Genomic DNA, 24,789 nt, shown 5'->3' on the forward strand with positions numbered 1-24,789 from the left:
GTCAATATGCTTCTGGAATGGTTTGGGCTTTGTTTGAATTGTAAATTTGTATTTTGCTGAGCAATCATCAAAGATACAAATGGCAAGTGCCCTAAAATAAGGTGCTCTTTTTTTTTTTTTTTGCAACTTTTCCTGCATTTTACATATTTATACTTGAATGAAATGACACAGCAAGGATTTACTTTGTTGAACGCTTCATACAAGACATCTGTCCAGGGATGTTGTAACCGTGGTTTTATTTTTTCCCAGGTGTTTGTTGTTATGACCACTACAAAAATCTTTGGACCTGGTCTTGTTTTCTTCCAGTTTTGTGTCTGACTCATCATCATTCTCATCTTCATCTGCAGTGTTGTTCCTTTCTCCAGCCTCAACTTCCCTGTCACAAGAATAATCTTCATCCCCCCTTTCCTCTGTTCCATGCTGCTTATTGTGCTCTGAACTTTCCTCTTCATCCTCATCTTCATCTGTAGTGTTGTTCCTTTGTAGGGTTAAATATCAGAAATCTAAAAGGTGTGCGTCATACCTGACACCTAGATGAACACTTTTTCAGTTGGTTGTGTGACTGTACATCATTCCCTTCAAATGCTATTGAGCTTTAAATAATGGCATATTTGGTGTATGAGCCCATTCTGCAGTGAAATTCATGTCTAATTTAAATGTGATTTAATAGCTCATTTTAATAAATATCAAATCTAAAAGGTGTGCATCATACCTGATACCTAAATGAACACTTTCCAGTTGGTTGTGTGACTGTACATCATTCCCTTCAAATGCTATTGAAGTTAGAAACGTGTATAACAATGTCATATGTAACTTTAATCGAACGTCCAACGTCAGACCAACTTTATTCCAGTGAGAGGGTATATGAGGGCGATGGAGTGACAGAGCATGACTTTTATTTTGAAAGCCGGACGTATCGTTTGGGCGTAAGCGGAAATATCGATGCTTAGAGGAGCAACTTTGGCCACCAAAGTTGACGGTGTGGCTGAAGTTGGGTCTGTGCTCACCGGTTTGAAATAAAATATTAGAGAACTATTCAATAAAATGTACAGAATGGATTTTTTACGCAGGTATATGTAGCACACTATGAGATGAACGAGGCTGTACGAGAACAACAAGGAACTGACGGCATTATGCTGGTCAGAAACATTAAGGATGCAACTACAGTAAGTGCTTGTTTATCAGTAACAGTGATGCTATGTCACTGCTATATATCCATTGTAAATAATAGCGATATCGATATCTAGTCACTGATTCTTGCATGTAAACACTTAGCTAATTTACAGACCTGGTTTCTTGAAGTGGAACACGTCAAGGCGAAGTATTTACAGAGCAGATAGCCTAGAATCCTATAACCGAGCTAGTACTGATCAATCACACTGGGCTGACTGCGGGTTAGGGTTAGGGTTACACGGTCCTCTAGCTGTTTACATTGTGCTAGATTTCTCTTCAGTGGTTCAGTTTTATTTAATGTTACAGACGATGTACATTCCGGCGTATCTGTTTTTCTTCCACTTTCGGTATCTAATCCGCTAACTCATCTGTTTAACCGGTTAGTAGTAGTAATTAGTAGATTTCTCTGGTCTTCATCACAATTTCACTACTGAGGATGTGTTCACTGTGTGCTGCTGGATGTCCTGAGACTGCTGTTTTTGATGTTTAGAAATTAATGCAGCTGTCATGTGATTAACCACGTGGTTTTGCATGAAAACACAGATTTCAGTCAGGATGTTTAGCAGCTTTGTTATTAAATCTTCACAGTATGATAATACTGTATGATACACAGTATGATAATACTATATATATATATATATATATATATATATATATATATATATATATATATATATATGTGTGTATGTGTATATATGTATATATGTATGTGTATATATGTATGTATGTATGTATGTATATATGTCATGGTGGTAATCAACCATTTAAAAACAGCCAGTGGGGTAAGTTAAAGGGAAAACTGTGTGCAACATTTTTGCACATCCTCGTGTAGGCCTGTATAACAGTAATAAATAAATAAATAGCTCAAACCCCTAATTGTTATTTTTAGAAAGATATTTCTTATTTAGAACAACTTTTTCCATAAAATCTCTTACATTGTCAGTAGTTATTGCTTCATCGAGAGAGTGGCTGTGAGGAAGGGCAGAACGATGAGCCAAAATAAAAAAGAATAACAGAAAAATAGATTGTTTAATTTAGTTCTGGTCAACAACACCATGTGAATGATACATTTACAAAGACGGACAGAGGAGATAGAAATGTAAGGTGTTTAGAGCAGTAGTGGATTACACAGTTAAAGCACGTTTTCCTCACACCTCCAAGGTTGGGGGTTTGATTCCTAGCTCTTCCCTGTGTGCACAGAGTTTGCATGTTCTCATCATGCTTCGGGGCACTCTGGTTTCCTCTCCCAGTCCAAAGACATGCGTCGTAAGCTGATTGGCATTTCCAAATTGTCCGTAGTGTCTGAATGGATGTGTGTGTGTGATTGTGCCCTGTGATGGGTTGGCACGCTGTCCAGGGTGTCCCCTGCCTTGTGCCCCAAATCCCCTGGGATAGACTTCCCGCAACCCTGTGTAGCATAAGCGGTACTGAAAATGGATGGATATAATAATTTTGCATTTTATATATAGGCAGATAAATTCTGGTTTAAGTAAAATTCTGTTTATAGGTCACTGAGCAGTCGTAAAAAGCATGTCAGTGCACGTCCAACAGTGAACGGTTTTTTGTGTGACCAATAAAATTTGAATAGTAAACTATTTATTTCTGACTGATACTCAATTGTAATCACAAATTGTTTGGCTAGCATGATCACAGGAAAACACACTATCAGTGAGGGGTGCAGGTTGTGAGTGTTTTGTTCTTTGCTCATTGCATGGTTTGTGCTCTGTGTTATCAGACCCGCTCACTGTGGATTAGCTGCAACTCCAAACGTTGTTCAGCAATAAGGTTCTTTATCCCACATGACGTTTTGTGAAGGTTTTTATTTTTGTATAAGTTTTTTTAAGATTTAAGTTTCCATGATGATTGTCTCTGGTCCTGTGATCACCTTAAAGTAACAAGTGTTCATTTCCTGTGTGAAACACAGCTGTGGTTTTGGCAACAGCAGCAAGACACGCAATGACAATGACAAGTAACATTTTTACTAGAGATTTTTTCAATTCTAGACAAAATACAGATGATTCAGTAATGAACAAATCCAATTTAAACAGTTATGGTAACGTAAAAATGTGTATAAGTTTTACACAGAGTTTTACAAAGTTAATTTGGTAGAAATGAACACACATTGTTCGTTGAAATGCTTTTGTTAGGGTGACCATACGTCGTCTTTTTCCTAGACATAAAAAAAGCGTTTAAATTTAAGAAGATTTAGCTTTAGTTTCACTATGATATGTTTATGGTCTAATATTGCAACATGTAATTCCCGCCTTTTCGTACACCCATTGGTTGATTATGAAAGGCTTGTAGGAACTACTGGCCAAATTCCTGCCTCTCAACCATTAGCCTACTCTCAGCGAATGTGCGAAGGTTAAGTGCTGTTGTGTACGGCATCAAACAGTTGCTTGACAAGATCAGCAAATAACAGCTGTCCTGAGTCAAAACAATGCCCATGGCCATATAAGGTCATTTTTAACTTCATGTTATCGCATTGCTTCGTATTACATGGTCATTCAAATGTGTAAATGATGGCAGAAGGTTCACTTGTGGCATCTAATATTATTTTATTCCATGGACATTCAAAAGAATGTAGGAAAAAATGTAAAATGTGGGCAGAGTGAAAACAGTTTTATTTATATATATTTATGTGATGCTAATAGTGTGCCTTTTTCAGTGTATTAAAGTCTGCATTCATACTAACACTGTTTTGAAAGCTATTAAGACAAAGAAAAAAGTTGTCCCCTTTTTGGAAAACCAGAATAAGGTCACCCTAGCTTTTCTGATGTAATGTTACCTGCATCAGGGACAGTGATCTTTTATTTATTTGTTTGTTTGTTTTATTAAAATAAGCTCTAAATAAGTATTTTAGATCAAATTGCTTTTCTCTTGACTTTATTTACATGTGTGGCTTTGAAGTAATCCAAAAGTAATCAGATTACATTACTTTCATATTGTGATACTTGGATTACGTTACTGATTGCATTTTTTATGAAGTAATTTGTAACTGTAACGGAATACATTTTTAACCTGTTGCCAAAGTCATGGAAAACATGAGCGGTGCAATTACAGTCCACTCTAAAACAATTCAAATGACAAGGCCAATTCAATTGTTTGTACAATACACCAAAGACATTTGTGTTTGAGATCAAAAGATGGATATGAGACGAGAGATTAGGATTTCAGCTTTTATGTCCTGGTATTTACATCTGGATTTGTTAAACAATATAAAACGTATACCTTTTTGTATCAGACCACCAAATGTTTAGCTGAGCAAAAGTATAGGAACAGATAAGTCTTGAAGTAAATTAAAGTAAATAAAACTTAATATTTTGTTGCATATCCCTTGTGTGCAATAAGTCAGCCTGTGACTCACTGACATTATGAAATTGTTGGTTTCTTCTTTTGTGTTGCTTTTACAGGCTTTTACCACAACCTCTTTCAGCTGTTGTTTTTGGCTGGCTTCTCCTCTTCAGTCTCCTCTTCAGGAGTTGAAATGCATGCTCACCTGGGTTAAGGTGAGCATGCATAAAGTCCATAACGTCCTTTGTTGAGTTGGCAGTGTGCTTTGGATCATTGTCTCGCTTCATGAAAAAGTTCCTCCTGGATAATTTGGATGCATTTCTCTGTAAATTGGCAGACAAAATGTTTTCATCCTACTGCTACCATCATGAGTTACATCATCAATAAAGATTAGTGAACCTGTTCCAGAAGCAGCCCAAGATACAATACTACCTGCACCTCATGGATGAGCTTGTATGTTTTAGATCATGAGCAGATCCTTTCTTTCTCCACGCTTTGGCCTTTCCATCACTTTGGTAGAGGTTGGAACTTTTGTGGCTTATCTCTGTATTTCTTTGTGAATTCCAATCTGGTCTTTCTGGTGATTCTTACAGCTGATAAGTGGTTTGCATCTTGTGGTATGGCCTCTATATTTCTGCTCTTAATGTCTTCTTCAAACTGTGGATTTCAATGCCTTCATTCCTGCCTTGGGGAGGTTGTTGGTGATGTCACTGACTGTTGTTTTTGGGTTTTTCTTCACAGCTCTCACAATATTTCTGTCACCAGCTGTTGTTTCCCTTGGCCGATCCATTCGGTCTTGTTGCTCAGTACACCTCTGTTTTCAGCTTCAAAATGGCTTGTTTCCCCCCATAGTCAGCTCTTTCATCTATTTATTTATTTATTTATTTATTTATTTTTGCTACAAATGTAGTCTTCACAGGTGAAACTGAAGGCCACAGGTAAAACCGAGAGTAGATATTCAGAGCTATTTATTATTTAAACAGTCAATCTAACAGTACACACCTGGGTAAGAAGAAACACCTGTCAGTGACGTGTTACAGTATTTTTGCTCTCCGACAAATTGGGTGGTCTGATACAAAATGTGCTATGTTCTATGTCGTTTAACACATCTACATATAAATACCAGGAAATAAAAGCTAAAATTCCGATCTATCTTCTCATATTCATCCTTTGATTAAATCAAAATGTCTACAGTGTGCAGCAAAAACAAATTAATTGGCTTTGCCATTCCAATAGTTTCAGAGTGGACTGTGTGTTGTGCTTTAAGGTAAGCTGTGTTCTGCGTTTGCATGCAAGACTTGTCATTCAACAACAAACACATGTTCATAAAGTAAGATACATTATCAAATAAAAAATTATATAAAATCAAATAAACTAATACAGTATATTTGTACATCCCCATTTTTGGGATCATTATAATCCAGCAGAATGAGAACAGATGACGTAATGATTTAAACTATTGCTCTTTTCTTCACAGCGCACTGTTGGTCGGGCAAAGGTGACCCATGCAGTTGTGGTCATCTTTTTGGAATTCTTTGCATGGGGTCTTCTTACAACACCAATGTTGACTGTACGTAATGCACCACATAAAGATGATGCACTTTTTTGAAAATGTGTAATTGTTAACCCATTCACTGTTTTATGTATGCAGTGCATACTCTCATGTAAGGGACTAACACAAGATAAGACTAAACGACACTCTGTTAACTAACTGAGAAAATGCTCCACAAATCATTTGAAACAGTTAATGAAATTCTCCATAATTTCATAAATGTAATTTTTTTAAAAGTCATTTTTAAAGTAAAATTTGGTTTATAATAAACCAAACCTTACTCCAGTAATTCTGCATGTTTCATTTAGGTTTTTACCTGGCTACTGCACCAAAATAAAGTATTACTAAATACTGTATTAACTTATATTATCTTTTGAATATTGTGTTATTGTATTCATTTTATAATATACAGTGTCATTGTTTACGTCATTTATAATTGTCTGCATTTGTTATTTTTATGTATCCTTTTTTTTTTAAACTATGTTTGATCAGACAGATATTTAGTATATTCATAAAATGACATTTTGGCTTTCTACCTTTTCTCAGGTGCTACATGAAACATTTCCACAGCACACATTCCTCATGAATGGGCTTATTCAAGGAGTGAAGGTGAAAATTGTTTTACTGCTGTTTCCTACCACCTGGTCTGCTCAGTGCATATTTGCAGATAAATGACTAAGCTAGTTATGCTAAGTTCAAATATGTATTGTAAAATGGACCCATCCATGCCTTATGTATGCCCTATTTAGAGGTTTTGCCCAATCCTTGAACTTTTCATTATGTTAATTACATTCTGTGCTGGTATTTTCAACAATGATTGACTTGACATGAATGCTCATTTCTGAGCATGTAGTGATTTTCCAGCAGATAAAACATTCAATAAGTAAAAAAATATATACCAATTTATTTGTGGTCTGTGATAGGGATTGCTGTCTTTTATGAGTGCCCCACTGATTGGTGCCTTGTCGGATGTATGGGGCAGGAAGTCCTTCTTGCTGTTGACAGTGTTCTTCACCTGTGCCCCCATCCCGCTAATGAGGATAAGCCCATGGTAGGAGTTATGGCTCAGCCTACACTGAGCCCTTTGTGTTCTATCACATGCTTCTCATGTGAATATATCCCTCTGTACAGATTACTGCTCACTGCAGGACTGTTGTAGATGAGAGACACGACTGCTATAATATCTTAGAGAGGATGCGTTTTAAATAACACACAGTAGACAAGTATAGTTTAGATCACTGAATATTTTTACATATGCTAATGACCTCTAAACCTCAAGGGGGAAAACAAACTAGCATGCGTTACCTATAACTAACTAAAATCATCTTTACTTGTTTCTGTATTTCTTTCTAGGTGGTATTTTGCCCTTATCTCTGTATCTGGAGTCTTCTCAGTCACATTCTCTGTTATATTTGCATATGTAGCAGATATTACAGAGGAGAATGAAAGAAGCACAGCATATGGATTGGTAAGAGAGTACACTTGCATTACGTAAAAAAAAAGCTCACAAAATCCAAATACACCTGGAAAACAAAGATTGCATAGATACATTTAGACACAGCACTTTTGCATATGTGAAATCAGTCACTTGAGCTGAACAAACCACATCACATGGAAATGTATTGGACACGAGAGATTGCTTGCACGTGTGCACTGCATTTATTCATGCCTCCACAGTAAATGCTTTATTCTGATCAGAGGTCATTTTGATTTACAAATCAAGTCACTTGTAATTAGCATTGACACATTTTCTTTCACAGTATATGAAAGAAATTTCCCTTGTCTAGTGGCAAGGATAATTAAATATACTGAAAATAGATTTTATTTAATTATTATTTATTTAGCCTATCCCTAGTCCAGATGTTCACTGAAAACATGAATGGAGTTATAATCTCCAAGTTGTGACAGTTATGGCTTAGGCTCTACTACTACAACCCCAATTCCAAAAAAGTTGAGATGCTGTGTGAAATGTAAATAAAAGCAGAATGCAATGGATTTGCAGGTCTCATAAACACATGTTATGTACAATAGAAAAAAAAACATATCAAATGTTTAAACTGAGAAAATGTACCATTTAAAAATAAGAAGAAGAAGAAGAAGAAGAAAAAGAAGAAGGTGATTTTGATGGCCACAACACGTCTCAAAAAAGATGGGGGACAGGGGCAACAAAAGGCTTGAAAAGTAAGTGTTATTAAAAGAAACAGCTGGAGGTTAATTTCCACTTTGCCTCAGTCCATTTTAAATGAGCTTTGGCCCAGAGAAGATGGTGGCATTTCTGGATCATGCTCACATATGGCTTCTTCTTTGCATGATAGAGCTTTAACCAGCATTTCTGGAAGGCATGGCAAACTGTGTTCAGACAACTTTTTTGAGATTAAAGAGGAGAGGGACCATTTTTATCAGTTCAAAAGCCTGGATCTCTGATGGTATGGGGGTACATTAGTGCCTATGGAATGGGCAGCTTGCACATCTGGAAAGGCACCATCAATGCTGAAAGCTATGTGCAGGTTTTAGAGCAACATATGTTTCCATATGCATCCAGAGTCCATCCCATCTTTATTTCTGAAAGACTCGGCCTCTCTAGGATACTCTTTTTATACCCAATCGTGTTACTGACCTATTGCCAATTAACCTAAATAGTTGCAAAATGTTCCTCCTGCTGTTTCTTTTTAGTAACACTTACTTTTCCAGCCTTTTTTGAGACATGTTGCAGCCATGAAATTCAAAATTACCTGTTTTTTTTTCTTAAAATGGTACATTTCCTCAGTTTAAACATTTGATATGTTTTCTATGTTCTATTGTAAATAACATGTGTTTGAGATTTGCTAATCCATTGCATTGTTTTTATTTACATTTTACAGTGTCCCAACTTTTTTGGAATTGTGGATCTACTACTACTATATTATTATTATTAATATTAATAATAATAATAATAATAATAATAATAATAATAATAATCCACTCTTCATCCAGTAGGATAAACAATGTATTAGTATATCAGCACGTCTAGAACACTTTTCAGCCAATCAAATGTGTGGTCAGTGTCATGTAAAAAATAAAAAATGGAAAAAGACTAGAGACTATGATTCCCATCAGCCACTGAACCTCATCTGACTACGTCGCATAACTGCCTGCACTTGATTTACGTTTGAGATAATGAGTACTTTTATATAAGTCATGTTTTGCACTGCACACATTGTCTTTCATTAGTCTCATTTTGCTGTTGTTGTCATCTGTTGCTGCGTTATGTTCAGTTTTATGTTTGTTTCCTAGTATTTGTTTTTTGCTGCGAGTTCCATAGATACTGTTTTGTTTTGATTTGCATTAAACCTTATATTCATTTGCATCTGCCTTGTACCTCCATACATCCCTGACAGTACCTATTGTACAATTATCTTTATTTTCTGTCTGTGATACTGCTGTGATTGAAAAGTAATATGTACCAGTGTAAACACTAATCACTGACTGTTGCTGCATTCATTCCTCTTAGGTATCAGCAACTTTTGCTGCAAGTTTAGTTACGAGTCCTGCTATAGGAGCCTATCTATCTTCCAGTTATGGAGACAGTCTAGTGGTACTGGTGGCCACCATCGTTGCTGTAGCTGATATTATTTTCATACTCCTCATTGTACCAGAGTCTCTGCCAGACAAAATGAGGCTTTCATCATGGGGGTTTCCAATCTCTTGGGAGCAAGCTGACCCTTTTGCTGTGAGTTATAAATGTTTATATATATTTTTTAAAATGTTTTATTTCTGATCTTTACATTTGGATGTGCACCTATGGTGGCAGACCACCCAATTCTTAGGTGAGAAATAGTATTGGAACACATAGTCTTAAAGTAAATAACACTTAATATTTGGTTGCAAATCCCTTGCTTGCAATGCATCAAGCCAGTGACCCAATGATATTGCTAAACTGTTGTATTCTTCTTTTGTGATGCTTTTCCAGGCATGTGTTTGTATGATTTAGATCATGAGCAGATCCTTTCTCTCTCCACACTTCGGCCTTTCCATCACTTTGGTAGAGATTTATCTTGATTCCAGAAATTTTGTGGTTCATCTCTGTATTTCTTTGTGAATTCCAATCTTTCTGATTCTTACTGCTGATGAGTGTCTTGCATCTTATAATATGACCGCTGTATTTCTTCTTTATAAGTCTTCTTTGGATGGTGGATTGTGATACCTTCACCTCTGGCCTGTGGAGGTTGTTGGTGATTTCACTGACTGTTGTTTTTGAGTCTTTCTTCACAGCTCTCATAATGTTTATCAACTACTGTTGTTTTCCTTGGCCAACCTGTTCGATGTGGTTTTTCTGGACATTCCAAATTATTGTACCAAAGCCTGATCGATTTTCCCTCTTTTCTCGTCTTCTAAATGGCTTGCTTTTCTCCCATACACAGCACTCTGGGCTTCATGTTGGTTTATCCTTTTCAATAACAAATGCAGTCATCACAGGTGAAATCCAGGGCTCAAACCAAGAGTAGACATTCAGAGCAGACATTCAGAGCTATTGATACTGTGAGGGATTAGCCCGGGGAAGGGCGGCGTACAGACCCACAGGAGACAGAAGGATGTTCGCAAACGGTGGTTTATTGTGGCTAGGGTGAGGTGAGTGGGTTATAAGTGGATGAGTGCGGGGTTTTGTGGAGGCGTGACGGCCGGCGGAGTCTACTCGTGGCGGAGGCGGGATTCCTGAGGCGGGGCGGGGGTTTTCCCGGGCCGGCGTCCTCCGTATGTGCGACTCTCACTACCCGGCGGTCTCATCCGCGCTTGTACCTCCTGGTGAGAGAGAGAGAGAGAGAGAGATTAGCGTGGGGCGTGAGGTTACCGTCGTGATCGGAGATTGCGAATCGCTGCAAACACGCACGGAGTCCGTCTTGACGCTACGATATTCTCTTCCGCTTCCCGGCCGGAAGCGCGCCCTTTTATCCTCCTCCGCCGTCGCCTGAGTGGTGGGATTTCCCCGTTGGGTCCGCCAATCGCTGGACGGAGTCGCGTCAGTCCCGCCCTGCCGCGGCAGTCCTTCCGGCTGGCGGAATGTTCGGCAGGAAGCTGCCCACGTCGTGCCGGTGCGGCAGTTGGAGAAGGAGCGATTTCCCTCTTGTGTGCGCCGGCTCTCTGCCCGTCGCGACAATACATACACTGGTGTGCCTGGGCAACAAGAAACACTCATCAGTTATATATTCCAGTATTTGTGATCGCTTGAAAAATGGCTGGGTTCAAATAAAAGGTGCAATGTTCAAAGTTAACGCATCTAGATGTAAAGATAAGGAAATGAAAGCTGACATTCTGATCTGTTGTCTCATCTTTTGGTCTCAAACCCAAAAGTCTTTAGTTTATAGCAAAAAAAAATTAATTTGGCCTTGCTGTTCCAATACTTTTGGAGGGGACTGTACATAGGAACGAGTGCTAAAGAAACAATACACTCTATGTCCAAACACTGTATTGGTGTCTGATGTATATAAAATTTGAGTTATTATTCTACATAGGACAGTCAAGGGACTAATTGTTCCTAACCTTTGTTTTCACAGTCTTTAAGAAAAGTGGGTAAGGACACCACAGTGCTTCTCATATGTGTCACAGTTTTTCTGTCATATCTTCCGGAGGCAGGACAGTATTCCAGCTTTTTCTTATACCTAAGACAGGTACGTGTCATTTCATTCACAACTGAGATTTGTTTTGTTTAATTATGAATTATAATTTTAAAAATGTTAAGTGTTTTTATTTCCTGAGGTGTTTGGTGTGTTGAAATTTGAGGTGTTTTGAAGCTGTGTTTTCTTTTTTTCAGGTTATTAACTTCTCATCAACAGCGATTGCAGCATTTATAGCAATGGTTGGAATCCTGTCTATTATTGCACAGGTACTGTCACATTTTGTAGCATTCTTTGTAGCTAAAGCACATTCATAAATATCCAATTTTTACTGGAGCTAAGAAGCTATCATTCCTATTCAGAGAACTGGGAATATTTGCATCCGTTTACAGCATTTTACATCATCTTTATTTCACTGTTTCTATCTCCAGTTTTAATCATATGCAGGTTGTTGTATGCACTGTGAAAGTTGTATGTACTCCACACGTTAACACCTAATTAAAAATGACACCTAGTAACTATTATTAGCACCTAGTATAGTAGTAGCTTGAGTTAGTTTTTTTTATAAAGTAAATGCAACATTTGTTTGCTGAGAACATAAAATGTTTATTGTAGCTAAAAGATAAATCCTGCACAATGTTTCAGTTGAAAGCTGTTACTTACCTGAAGGGATGGATTCTCTTTTTAGTGTTTGTGTGCTTCCTGAGCCTTAATTACAAATTGAGCTGACTCATTTTCCAAATGTGTAAAATTTTTCAATGCAGATAAATGCTTCTTATGTATTTATTTCTGACACTGTAAGCTCACTGATGTTTTTTTTTTAAATAATTGTTTTTGGAGGATATTTTACCAGACTGTTTCCTCTGCTGTCTCTGTGCTTCTCTGCCAACCATGGAAAACAGTTGACGGTTGTAAAATGCATTTTAAATTGAAATTCAGAATTGATGATCAATATAATGAAAGCAAATGGGATGAGCAATAGTGAAAAATAGTCTATAGGATAAGGTTGTGCTCTCAGGTTTTAGTCTGATACATTTTAGGCTGTAGTATTTATGTAATTACTTTGTGTTAATGATGTATTCTAACAGTTCACCCGTTGCCTTCCTTTCAGACTTTGCTCCTAAGTGTGCTGATGAAAAAAATCGGTAATAAGAAAACTATGTTATTGGGACTTGGATTTCAGCTGTTCCAGCTGGCCTGGTATGGCATTGGGTCAGAAACATGGTATGTTTGATCATAAAAGTGATAATATCTCTTGAATAAATAACAGTTATTTTAAGGTGGTAAATAAAACTGCCACATTTCTGTGACAAATGATTATAGGATGATGTGGACAGCTGGCACCGTGGCTGCCATGTCCAGTATCACCTTTCCTACAATAAGTGCACTGGTGTCCCACATCACAGATCATGGCCAGCAGGGTAAGAGAACATAAGGCCATGACTACTGGCATCAGTCATGTGGTTGTGTCATTCTTGCAATATGCTGCTTCTTATTTATACCTTTATATGAGGGTAATACATTTGTAGGAAGTAGTAGTACACTTGAATGATTTAAAAAAAAAAAAAAAAATGAAACGGTAACTATTTAGTGTTCATAAACTCACAATAAAATACAAGAGAAATAAATTTGTCCTACAAAGTGTTTATTTTTTGCTCTATAATGTTATATTAAGCTGTGAATTTCAAGGCTTGGCAATTTTAATGGTGTCTTTAATGCAGGTGCAGTGCAGGGAATGATAACCGGGATTAGGGGCCTGTGCAACGGGCTTGGTCCAGCTCTCTTTGGATTTATCTTTTTTCTCTTCAATGTGGAACTGAAGGAGATAGGGCCAATGGACCATGCCACAGCTTCAGCTGTCAGTGATGAGGTATGGATTTTATTAAATCAGCCTCAGTTTTATTTATCAGTAACTGTAAGATACTCAGTGTGTGATGTGGTCTTTGCTGTGTATATATTTCATGGAGCAAATGATTGCTGTAGTAGAGTGAACTTGTATGACTATATATATATAACTTATATATATTAGATTAAAAAGTGTCATTGTACAAAATCACCATCCATAATGCACTTATGTACTTTTGCTATACCTATACTTTGCACATCACTTTTGTCCTGTTGCAGCCCCTGACAGAGATCTCTAACAAAGGATTGTTACCCACATTAAATAATGTTACTGTTTTGCATGTCTTTGAATTTTCCATTATTACATCAAATATTACACATCCCTATATGTAGCATATCAACCTATTTAGATACATTATGCACTTCCTTACACTATTTTTTGATGTTAGTTTATAAAACAAAAATAATAGCTGTCATTGTTCATGAACTGTACAGGTGCATCTCAAAAAATTAGAATATCGTGGAAAAGTTTTGTTTGTTTTTTTTCTCTGTAGTTTAATTCAAAAAGTGTAACTTTCATATATTCTAGAATCATTAGACATAAAGTGAAATATTTCCAGCCTTTTTTGTTTTAATCGTGATTATGGCTTACAGCTCAAGGAAATAAAAAATCCAGTATCTCAAAATATTAGAACAAAGAATTATAATACGGAAATGTTGAACTGAGAAGAGCTCTAATCAGCGAATTAACTCAAAACACCTGCAAACGTTTCCTGAGCCTTTAATCTCTCAGTCTGGTTCAGTACTCACAACCACAATCAGATGGAAGTAAATTTGGGGGAAAAAGGGGGAAGATGAAAGTAAATTTAGCATTTTATTCAGAATGGATCTAGAATATATGAAAGTTGCACTTTTTGAATTAAATTGCAGAAAAAAAATTACTTTTCCACGATATTCAAATTTTTTGAGATGCACCTGTATATTTCAATATTTAAAAACATTTTAAAGCAGTATAAACCTTCTTACAGTTAATATAAGGACAGAAAATGCACTGCATACAAGGAACAAGCCATATAAAGTAATTGTTAATGTGAAATGCTGTGATGGACTTTTATTTTTTTTTATTATTTATTTATTTAAATTTATTATTTTATTTTCTTATATATATATATATATATATATATATATATATATATATATATATATATATATATATATTTATTTTTATTTTTATTTTTTTTTTACAGCTGATTTTATGCAGCTGCTTAGCCTAACATCCACTTTCTTTTCTTTCAGAGATCAGTCATTCCAGGTCCTCCCTTCCTGTTTGGAGCCTGTACTGTTCTTCTGGCACTGTTTGTGGCCTGCTTCATTCCAGAACGCCGCAGTGTGGTGGTAAAAACCTGCAGCACACGGGTTTCACCTGTTAGTGGAACACATTGCAGCACTTCTGCTCTTGGGAGTGACGAGGACATCGAGCCTCTCTTGCAGGACAGCAGCATGTAGCCAACTGATACTACCTAAAGCCTCAGCTTTTTTTGGAACACGCAAGAAATATATTACAGAGGTGCAAGCAAACATGTGATCTGGAATGACATGAAATGGTTATAGTCTATAGAATCTTATTCTTTTTTTTATATAATGTACTTGTTCCCTGCTCTGTCTCAAAATGAGCATTTTGAACTTTTTAAATAAGATTTAACATAAGGTAAGCTTTGCTTATGTTTGCCAGATGAGATGTATTAATGTTATGCTCTTAGTTGAAAATGTGCCTTCACCACGCATTTGCAAAGTATTTTTATTTTTTTGTTATTCAGTCTCTGCTGTATATAATGTACCATAAGTCACTGATGTCCTTTTAATTTTTAAATGTGTAGCACTGTAATAGTATATTAAATAAAACCTGAAAGACAATCTTTAGACAAATTATGGTAATTTAAGCTGTTGTATTATTAGATATGGAGCTAGAGAAGTGTCCATATCCATAGTTTGGTGTTATTTAACAACCACTATCTGAAAACAGTGCAGCTTTATAGTTTGACCAGTCAACTGATTGCACAAGGTGTTTTCATATATTCAGCTTATGTAATAGTATATTGTATTGAGATATAGACAAGGAACTATAAATGAAAAGTATATAACATATGGTGTACAATTGTTACAAACTGGCCTAAATATTTTTGTCAGTTTGTAAATTCTTGAACTGTTACATGTATATGCAAAAGGGGTATTTATTTCCCCATGTAAGACTATTTAACTCTACTTGTGTACCTTCTGCTTGTGGTCACACCTCAAAAAATAACTGCTACCTCAGTCTGTAAAATTGGGCCTGGCTGAACCCCATCTAATTTTTAAAAACCAATTGATGCTCTATATTCAAATGATGAGATGCCGAATATCATTTCATTCCCCCTTAGCAAGTAATTTCTCATTATTGCTTTTACATGTAGCCAACCCAGCCATTCCTGATCATGTATTTGTTTTTTGTGTAATGCTTGTTTAAATAACTTCTATTAGAATCAATGCTGTCAGATCTATTGACAGTATATTTATAAAAAATACCATTTATTCTGTGATGCTGTGTAATACACATGCCACTAATAAGCATTGTAAAGTCACACCATTTAATTTTTTTGTTTCCATGCTTTTCAGTTAATCTTTGCAATATTAAACCATCATTTACAATATTTAATACAGTATATGCCTCTTTAACACTGCAGGTCCATGTATATATTTACAATGCCATGAAAAGTCTTTTCCACTGGTGGCATATTTTACCTGCAAAAGCACCTGAGAAAAGCTCTCTGTAGTTTCAGTTGGTAGAATTGTAAGGCCTAAGAATGCACGAACATAATGTCAAACACAGTTCTATTAATGCAAACAATAACTATTGCAGTGGCTTCTGCAAACTGAATGTGTGTATATTCTTAATTCAGATTTTAGAAACAAAGGGCACTGTTTTTTAAACTGTTACAACATGTACTGATTTACTCTGTATGCAGCATGGGTAATAGTTATTGTTTATAGATGCTCTCGCATATGAAGTCTTTGCTGAATGCTGTACCTTGACATTTGTTCAGTGTGGTTGCATAACAAATAATTGCATAAGTAAAACATGTTGTAGCTGATGATTTGTTCTTGTTTAATAGCTAGAGTGAGGCCTTGTATTGAATTATAAAGCTTTGTTATAGATGAGGTCAGCCTTTTAGTACTTGTTTACTAATGCAGTGGGCTAAAAAACAGACAATAGCAGAGTGCCCTTTCACCTTTTAATTATACACAGACAAAATTATCATACAAATCACTGCTCTCAATACATGTCAAATCCATAAATGAATATTCAGATTTCATAAGAACTAACTTATAGTAAACAAACTCAATAGACCATTGTCCAGCAATAAGAGTTTGGTCTTGTCAGTGCACTATTTCCTAAACTAAATCTTGTGAGATATAAAACTCATTCAGTATCAGTCACACACGTGCACGCGCACACACACACACACACACACACACACACACAAGTTTGGAAAAGGGAAACCATCTTGCATTGATGTAATGGAGTTTTTTGTTGACATGCTTCTGGGAAATAGAAGGATTGTTTTCTATTACATGTCTTGCATATAACACCAAAACATACAGAAGTATTTTAACGACTTCATTGATTATGGTTTTGTTCCTATTGCTGATTTCCCAGTTGGCTCTGGAATCTTCAGGTTGATTAAAGAAGGCAAGTCAGGGACACTTTGGTGGTGTACACTGGTGCTGTTTCTAGAAGGCAATAGTAATTTTTAACATCTAATGAGTTTGTAAAACTGCAGTATTATTCAAGCTGCCATTAACAGCAAACAAATCCTGTTAATTAGCACAATACCGAAACTTGAGACTGAAAATGAATTTCAGATATCTTTGGTAATTTTTGCTGATCACTAATGGGGTTTCTGCGCACTGTTGTTTTCTGCTGAATTGGCTTATTATTTTAGCTAAAGGGGATTTATATTTCATCATTTGCATATGATAAATGCTTTTCGTCGTCATTCTGTGTGTTAACAATAACACGTAGAAACTCTACGTGTTATTGTTAACACCCCCAAGGTAGTTTTCTGCCACATGGCCTTGTAGGAGTTAAGTATGTAGGATGTATATCAGCAGTGCTATGCATTTCTTCTATGTGGTTAATAATAATAATGTTGGAAACATTTGCTTGTAAAGTGTTATTAGAAGTTCAGTTTGTCTACCTAGTTTAAATCTAACGTATACCCAAGCACTGTTGAATTCTCAATTAGAAAATGTTGATTAACACAAAAGTATTTAACAGTGTATAGTTGTTAATAGGGTGAAGTTTCTTTAAGATATTTATTTCGCATTTTGGAAGAAGTCTCCTGCGTCAACGCTTTGTAAAAGTCAAGGTAAAGCTGTTCTTTTAAGAAATCTGACATGGAAAAGTCTTTAAGGACAGGTAACTTCATGCTTTGCGGTTGTTCAGTAACATGACAAGCTGCCTTTTTTTTTGTTTTGTTTTTAACTTCGGGGGGGAAGGCCGTAGAGGGAACACCTATTTATAACTGCTATAACAAAGGTGATAATACAACCAACTTGTTTCATGGACATTCCACAACATTAAATGTAATGTAAATGAATATAAAGTATGATGTTCTATACTAAATAAAATCTTGTTAAAGCTGGTAAATTTGTTATATGTGGAATAAGTGGAATAAAATATAGCACATTGTTATTGGACAATAATCAACTTCAGGGATCCTATAACAGTATGCTGTCATGTTTTATTCCTTACATAATATCTTTCATGGTTTGTACAAATCAAATATAAATATCCAATATAACTTACCTCTGTCTTTGAGAGTGTCAATATAGGCCTGCATAAACTCCTTGTCATGCTCAGTCTGCTCGAGTGTGTTATCTTTCTTATCCTCACTGATATCCAAGCTTGTTGGATTATCAAATAATTTTATGAATCTGAAAAGTATATATTTATTTATTTATTTATTTATTTATTTATTTATTTATATTTATTACCTTCAAGTCATTGGTAGGAAGAGCAAAGATTTTGCTGATTAAATTCATCCTTACTTTAGATTAGGATTTTCTGTGAGGTTGGCAGGAAGACAGGTCAGTTCATCTCCACTGACAACAAGCATTCTGAGGGTGACAATATTTGCTGTTGACATTGGTAGATATTTCAATTTGTTTTTATGGAGGAACAATGTCTGTAACTCTTCCATCCTAAAATACAAATTTAAACAACAAATACAGTTAATCAATAGTGAACATGAAGTGCCTTGTGAACACTAAACTAGTTTTAAATATGGATTTGCAAACTACATTTAGAACATGCTAAACATACCTATCAATATCCTCTGGCAAATCACGAAGACTGTTCTTACTGATGTCCAACCACTGAAGGCTTGACATTCGAAGTACACTGACTGGTATAGTGGCAAATTTATTTTCTGCTAGGTCTAGATGTTTAAGTTTTTTTAAGTTGCTCAGCTAGCACAAAAACACAGTTATGTTAAATGTATCAACAACAAACATCTATTAAAAGCACTTTTATGCAAGATTTAAGATCTTTCATTTCTATTACCTCAAAAGGAAGTTCACTGAGGTCTAAATTTGCAGCCATTTCCAGCTTCTCCAGATTTTCACACTCTCCAAGCTCAGGTGGAATGCTTGATAACTTATTGTAATTCATATTCAGTTCTTTTAGGTTTGCCAGTTTTCCTGTCAGCGAGGATCAGTTTAGTCATAAATTATCGAACAAATATAACAAAACTGCTTTCAATAATGCCTTGTATAGCAATTATGCATAATCTAAAAATATTTTTAAAATGAAAGATTATAGTAAGGACCTGACCTATCTCAGCTGGAAGCTGTGTGAGTCTGTTTTTAGGTAGGTTTAAGATACACAAGTCCACAAACTGTTCGATGTATTCAGGCAGCTTTTGAATTTGTGTTTTATGAATGTGCCATTCTCGCAGATAAGTCATATACTGAAGATCTTCTGGTAGTTTCTGTAATAGAGATAAAATCATAGGGGTGTTTTTTTTTTTTTTTTTTTTTCTTTCCCAAAACCTTTCTTTTTTTCTTTTTTTTTTTGTTGTTGTTTTTTTTACAGCTTGTTTATTTGAAACTGTAAAAATTACACAAGTATTTACCTTCCATTTATCTCCACTCAGCTCAAAAATGAATTTCTTTTCTTCACTGTCAATGCCTGAATGAAAGAGAAAAGCTCTAATGAATGTTATTGTAAAACTTGGTTGCAATATTTGTAATAATTGCAATATTTACATTTACATTTATGGCATTTGGTAGATGCCCTTATCCAGAGTGACTTACAGAATTGCTTTGAACTCTCTATCAATAAATAAATATGCTACAGTTTAGTAAACAAGACTAGGCAAGGCGAGACTAGGCTATTTTTTTTTTTTAGCAAAAGCTGCTGGTAGGACATTCAAGAAATCATTCACATCACATACAGTAAGGTTTTAAAGAGCCCTATTTTTTTCATGATTGCCAACAATGTGTAAATAATACAGTTTAATTTCTGCTATTATAAGGATTATAATATGAATAAATATTTTTGATAGATCAGGTTTTGTTCTAAAACAATTTTTCTTGAAAGAATACATGATAAATATGGCCTTTTAAGTGTACCACCTTCTTTATAAATGTCCCAGGAGACTCCTGCATATACACATTCTGGGTGTTAGTGAGTCAGTGACTAAATTGTACTCCTTCAAGGAAAGCCCTCTTGGCAAAAATCAAACATAACTAATAATGTTATCTAATAAGTTGGCTTGAGTAAATTATCATATTTCAAGATGTAACGCAAAGTGAGGTCTCCACTGCTACAGTGCTGTGAAAAAGTATTTGCCCCCATCCTGGTTTCTTCTGTTTTTGTGTATATCTCATACTAAATTGTTTTAAAAAATTAACATAAACTCTAAGATAAAACAAGGGCAACCTGAGTAAACACATAATACAGTTTTTAAATGATAATGTTATTTATTGAAGCAATAACATTACCCAATACCAACTGGGCCTGTGTGAAAATGTATTTGCTCCTATAGTTACTAATTCCCCAAATATTTGAAACTGCATTCATAATGGGGTTCAGCTGGACTAGACACAACCAGACCTGATTACTGCAAACCTTGTTCAATCAAATCAACACTTAAATAAACCTTTTCAACAGCATGAAGTTGGTTAAAAGGTCTTACCCAGTAACACACTATGCCCAAATTGAAAGAAATTCCAGAAATGATGAGGAAGAAGTTAATTGAAATACATAAATCTGGGAAGGGTTACAAAGCTATTTCAAAGGCTCAAAAGGACCACAGTGAGAGCCATTATCTCCAAATGGAATAACTCTGAATTTTACCAAAACACACTTTGATGATCCTCAAACATTTTGGGAGAATGTTCTGTTGATTGATGAGTCAAAAGTGGAACTATTTGGAAGACAGGGGTCCCGTTACATCTGACGTAAACCAAACACGGAATTCCACAAAAAGAACATCATACCTACGGTCAAGCTGGTGGTGGAAGTGTGATGGTGTGGGGATGCTTTGCTGCTTCATGGACTGGGCAACTTGCAATAATTGAGAGAAACATGAATTCTGCTCTCTACCAGAAAATTCTAAAGGAGAATGTCCAGTCTTCAGTCTGTAAGTTGATACTCAAGAGCAATTGAATTATGCAGCAAGACAATGATCCAAAGCATACAGTGAGGGAAAAAAGTATTTGATCCCCTGCTGATTTTGTATGTTTGCCCACTGACAAAGAAATGATCATTCTATAATTTTAATGGTAGTTGTATTTGAACAGTGAGAGAAAGAATAACAACAAAAAAATCCAGAAAAACGCATGTCAAAAATGTTATAAATTGATTTGCATTTTAATGAGGGAAATAAGTATTTGACCCCCTCTGCAAAACATGACTTAGTACTTGGTTTAAAAACCCTTGTTGGCAATCACAGAGGTCAGACGTTTCTTGTAGTTGGCCACCAGGTTTGCACACATCTCAGGAGGGATTTTGTCCCACTCCTCTTTGCAGATCTTCTCCAAATCATTAAGGTTTCGAGGCTGACGTTTGGCAACTCGAACCTTCAGCTCTCTCCACAGATTTTCTATGGGATTTAGGTCTGGAGACTGCCTAGGTCACTCCAGGACCTTAATGTGCTTCTTCTTGAGCCACTCCTTTGTTGCCTTGGCCGTGTGTTTTGGGTCATTGTCATGCTGGAATACCCATCCACAACCCATTTTCAATGCCCTGTCTGAGGGAAGGAGGTTTTCACCCAAGATTTGACGGTACATGGCCCCGTCCATCGTCCCTTTGATGCGGTGAAGTTGTCCTGTCCCCTTAGCAGAAAAACACCCCCAAAGCATAATGTTTCCGCCTCCATGTTTGACGGTGAGGATGGTGTTCCAGGGGTCATAGGCAGCATTCCTCCTCCTCCAAACACGGCGAGTTGAGTTGATGCCAAAGAGCTCCATTTTGGTCTCATCTGACCTCAACACTTTCACCCAGTTGTCCTCTGAATCATTCAGATGTTCATTGGCAAACTTCAGACGGGCATGTATATGTGCTTTCTTGAGCAGCGGACCTTGCGCGCGCTGCAGGATTTCAGTCCTTCACGGCGTAGTGTGTTACCAATTGTTTTCTTGGTGACTATGGTCCCAGCTGCCTTGAGATCATTGATAAGATCCTCCCGTGTAGTTCTGGGCTGATTCCTCACTGTTCTCATGATCACTGCAACTCCACGAGGTGAGATCTTGCATGGAGCCCCAGGCTGAGGGAGATTGACAGTTCTTTTGTGCTTCTTCCATTTGCGAATAATCGCACCAACTGTTGTCCCCTTCTCACCAAGCTGCTTGGCAATGGTCTTGTAGCCCATTCCAGACTTGTGTAGGTCTGCAATCTTGTCCCTGACATCCTTGGAGAGCTCTTTGGTCTTGGCCATGGTGGAGAGTTTGGAACCTGATTGATTGATTGCTTCTGTGGACAGGTGTCTTTTATACAGGTAACAAACTGATATTAGGAGCACTCCCTTTAAGAGTGTGCTCCTAATCTCAGCTCGTTACCTGTATAAAAGGCACCTGGGAGCCAAAAATCTTTCTGATTGAGAGGGGGTCAAATACTTTTTTCCCTCATTAAAATGCAAATTAATTTATAACATTTTTGACATGCGTTTTTCTGGATTTTTTTGTTGTTATTCTGTCTCTCACTGTTCAAATACAACTACCATTAAAATTATAGACTGATCATTTCTTTGTCAGTGGGCAAACGTACAAAATCAGCAGGGGATCAAATACTTTTTTCCCTCACTGTAGAAGTAAGTACTAGTCCAGAAGTAAATGAAAGTTACCAGTTATCGGAAGCGTTTAGTTGCAGTTATTGCTGCTAAAGGTGGCACAAACAGATTTTAAGTTTAAGGGGGCAATTAGTTTTACACATTGTTGATAGGTGTTGGATAACTTTTTTGCTTCAATAAAATAAACAAATAAATAAAAACTGTATTGTGTGTTTACTCAGGGTGCCTTTGTTTTATGTTGTTTTATGTTATGTTCATTTGAAGATCTAATTAACTATTTAGTATGAGATATACACAAAAACAAGAAATCAGCACAGCACTGTATGTTAGCTATAATGACTCTGACTGAATTTTTTTTAATACCAATATATAACCATGAAGCTCAGAGATGACATGGATTAAAACATCTGAGCATTGCAAATGTGAAATATCATGTCCTGATTGTTGCTCTAGGCTAGTATACCCTGTTGCTCAAGCAGTCTACACTTAATAGATTTTACCTTATCAGTAAACATACTTGTATGAACTGTGGGTAAAATGCCCATTTCTGTGAAGGCTGATCTTTCCAGATAGCACTGGAGAGCAGTGACTTCGTTGGTCTTCATTTTTCTGCATATTATGCGATACTGCCACTGCTGATTTATCCTAAAAAAGTTATAAAAAAAATTTATGGTGTTGTTTGTAAAAAGTAGTTTTGCCTAAAATGCAAAAATCAGATTTATCAAAAATGTAAATAACAGACAATGATGTTTTCAGACTCATAAAATGCATACAAAACAACCCATATATTCCAAGGCAAGAACACTTTTACTGGTGTGAATAAGCACAAACAGTATTTTAGTTGTACTAATGACTAGTATTCAGTACGAGGGCATTGAGGCTTAGTGGTTAGCATGTTCTCCCCGTGCTTCAGGGGTTTACTCTAGTTTTCTCCCCCAGTCCAGAGACATGTGTTGTGGCATTTCTAAATTGCATGTGTTGTGTGGTGAATATGTGTGGGATTGTTCCCTGTGATGGGTTGTCACCCAGCCTTGTGCCCTGAGTTCCCTGGGATAGCCTCCAATCTCCCCCATGACCCTGTGTAGGTTAAGAGGTATGGAAAATGGATGGATGGATAGTATTCAGTACAACAGGTCTGTCCAATTTTTTTTCTTACTTGGCCAGGGCACTTTTGTTGATCCTTTCCTGTTCTTTTTTCTGATACTGCTTGTATTTTTTCACCCGGCCCTCCCAAAGATTGCGTATCACTGACAGGTCATACACGGGAATGTCAATTCCAGTCCTGTCCACCTTCATGTTTACTATTCCTGAGTAAAAAGAGATTCTAAAAACAAAAAAGATACCATTCAACAAATATCTTTTTAATGTTTACATTTCCTTTAGAAGTATTTTAAATGGTAATAATACAGCCAAGTACTGTCTAGTTGAAAATCCTAGGCAAAATTCAAAGGCAAACTGAGAAATTGATCATTTACAAAATATACAATTACACAATACATACTACACAATAAACACATTATATAAATTGTATAAATTAGCATATTGCAGTATAGATTAAGAGACGTTATATAACCTGTCATTGTTGTCAGTCATATAAAGAGATACAAATAATAAAAAAGTGTTGTGATATAAAGACACCATTCATCTATTTCAAATCAATATACACTACTTTTTCTTACCTGTGATATGTATTTTTTCTGCTCCTTTCTAGCTTTAGCTACTTGTTTACCAGCGGGAAACACAATCCACATCTATGAGTCATCTATATTTAGTATGTCTGGGTAAAGTTCTATTTTTACCTTGACCAATATTATTTCCCAATGTCACACTCACTGACATGTCACATGTTAGCAGCCTCACACATACCAATTCCCCAAGTGACTCTTTTAAATACAACAGTGGAGTGAATAATACAAACAGGATATTCAACAATTGCTCAAGAATCCATCAAAATTTGGTTCAGATGTGAAAATATAAAATGTGATATTTATTTTAGAGTCAT

At 36.2% G+C, this 24,789-nt stretch overlaps 2 protein-coding genes across 5 annotated transcripts; one reads left to right on the forward strand and one right to left on the reverse strand.

Moving 5' to 3' along the window:
- The first annotated feature begins 927 nt into the window (after positions 1-927).
- mfsd14bb (major facilitator superfamily domain containing 14Bb) lies at positions 928-16,147 on the forward strand. 2 transcript variants are annotated; one of them, XM_053680281.1, is made up of 13 exons: positions 928-1,166; positions 4,587-4,682; positions 5,945-6,037; positions 6,566-6,628; positions 6,943-7,070; positions 7,373-7,487; positions 9,510-9,728; positions 11,551-11,664; positions 11,808-11,879; positions 12,722-12,834; positions 12,934-13,031; positions 13,332-13,480; positions 14,752-16,147. In XM_053680281.1, the coding sequence occupies exons 1-13, from the start codon at positions 1,092-1,094 to the stop codon at positions 14,959-14,961; spliced, it is 1,545 nt and encodes a 514-aa protein (XP_053536256.1). In that variant the 5' UTR covers positions 928-1,091; the 3' UTR covers positions 14,962-16,147. The 2 variants fall into 2 exon arrangements, with proteins under 2 accessions (XP_053536256.1, XP_017323954.1); XM_017468465.3 differs by lacking the exon at positions 4,587-4,682 and having other exon boundaries at positions 930-1,166.
- On the reverse strand, positions 10,590-24,579 carry lrrc2 (leucine rich repeat containing 2). 3 transcript variants are annotated; one of them, XM_047155568.1, is made up of 11 exons: positions 24,467-24,579; positions 23,944-24,111; positions 23,305-23,432; positions 19,629-19,684; positions 19,328-19,484; positions 19,058-19,194; positions 18,818-18,963; positions 18,544-18,696; positions 18,302-18,429; positions 10,887-11,170; positions 10,590-10,798 (listed from the first exon to the last, which is right to left on the reverse strand). In XM_047155568.1, the coding sequence occupies exons 2-11, from the start codon at positions 24,081-24,083 to the stop codon at positions 10,688-10,690; spliced, it is 1,440 nt and encodes a 479-aa protein (XP_047011524.1). In that variant the 5' UTR covers positions 24,084-24,111; positions 24,467-24,579; the 3' UTR covers positions 10,590-10,687. The 3 variants fall into 3 exon arrangements, with proteins under 3 accessions (XP_047011524.1, XP_047011522.1, XP_053536257.1); XM_047155566.1 differs by having other exon boundaries at positions 10,590-11,170; XM_053680282.1 differs by lacking the exons at positions 10,590-10,798; positions 10,887-11,170 and adding an exon at positions 16,711-17,223 and having other exon boundaries at positions 24,467-24,578.
- Positions 24,580-24,789: the final 210 nt, after the last annotated feature.

Source organism: Ictalurus punctatus, chromosome 5 (assembly GCF_001660625.3).
Source record: "Ictalurus punctatus breed USDA103 chromosome 5, Coco_2.0, whole genome shotgun sequence".
NCBI lineage: Eukaryota > Metazoa > Chordata > Actinopteri > Siluriformes > Ictaluridae > Ictalurus > Ictalurus punctatus.

Excerpts from the sequence above, each read along its gene's own strand:
- mfsd14bb (XM_053680281.1), top strand. The coding sequence starts at position 1,092 with ATGAACGAGGCTGTACGAGAACAACAAGGAACTGACGGCATTATGCTG. Across the intron at positions 4,683-5,944 it reads GCATGCTCACCTGGGTTAAG|CGCACTGTTGGTCGGGCAAA; the intron begins GTGAGCATGCAT and ends TTTTCTTCACAG. Across the intron at positions 9,729-11,550 it reads AGCAAGCTGACCCTTTTGCT|TCTTTAAGAAAAGTGGGTAA; the intron begins GTGAGTTATAAA and ends TTGTTTTCACAG.
- lrrc2 (XM_047155566.1), bottom strand. The coding sequence starts at position 24,083 with ATGAAGGTGGACAGGACTGGAATTGACATTCCCGTGTATGACCTGTCA. Across the intron at positions 18,964-19,057 it reads TCAGTGAACTTCCTTTTGAG|CTGAGCAACTTAAAAAAACT; the intron begins GTAATAGAAATG and ends TTTTTGTGCTAG. Across the intron at positions 11,171-18,301 it reads TGACACTCTCAAAGACAGAG|GCACACCAGTGTATGTATTG; the intron begins GTAAGTTATATT and ends CTTGTTGCCCAG.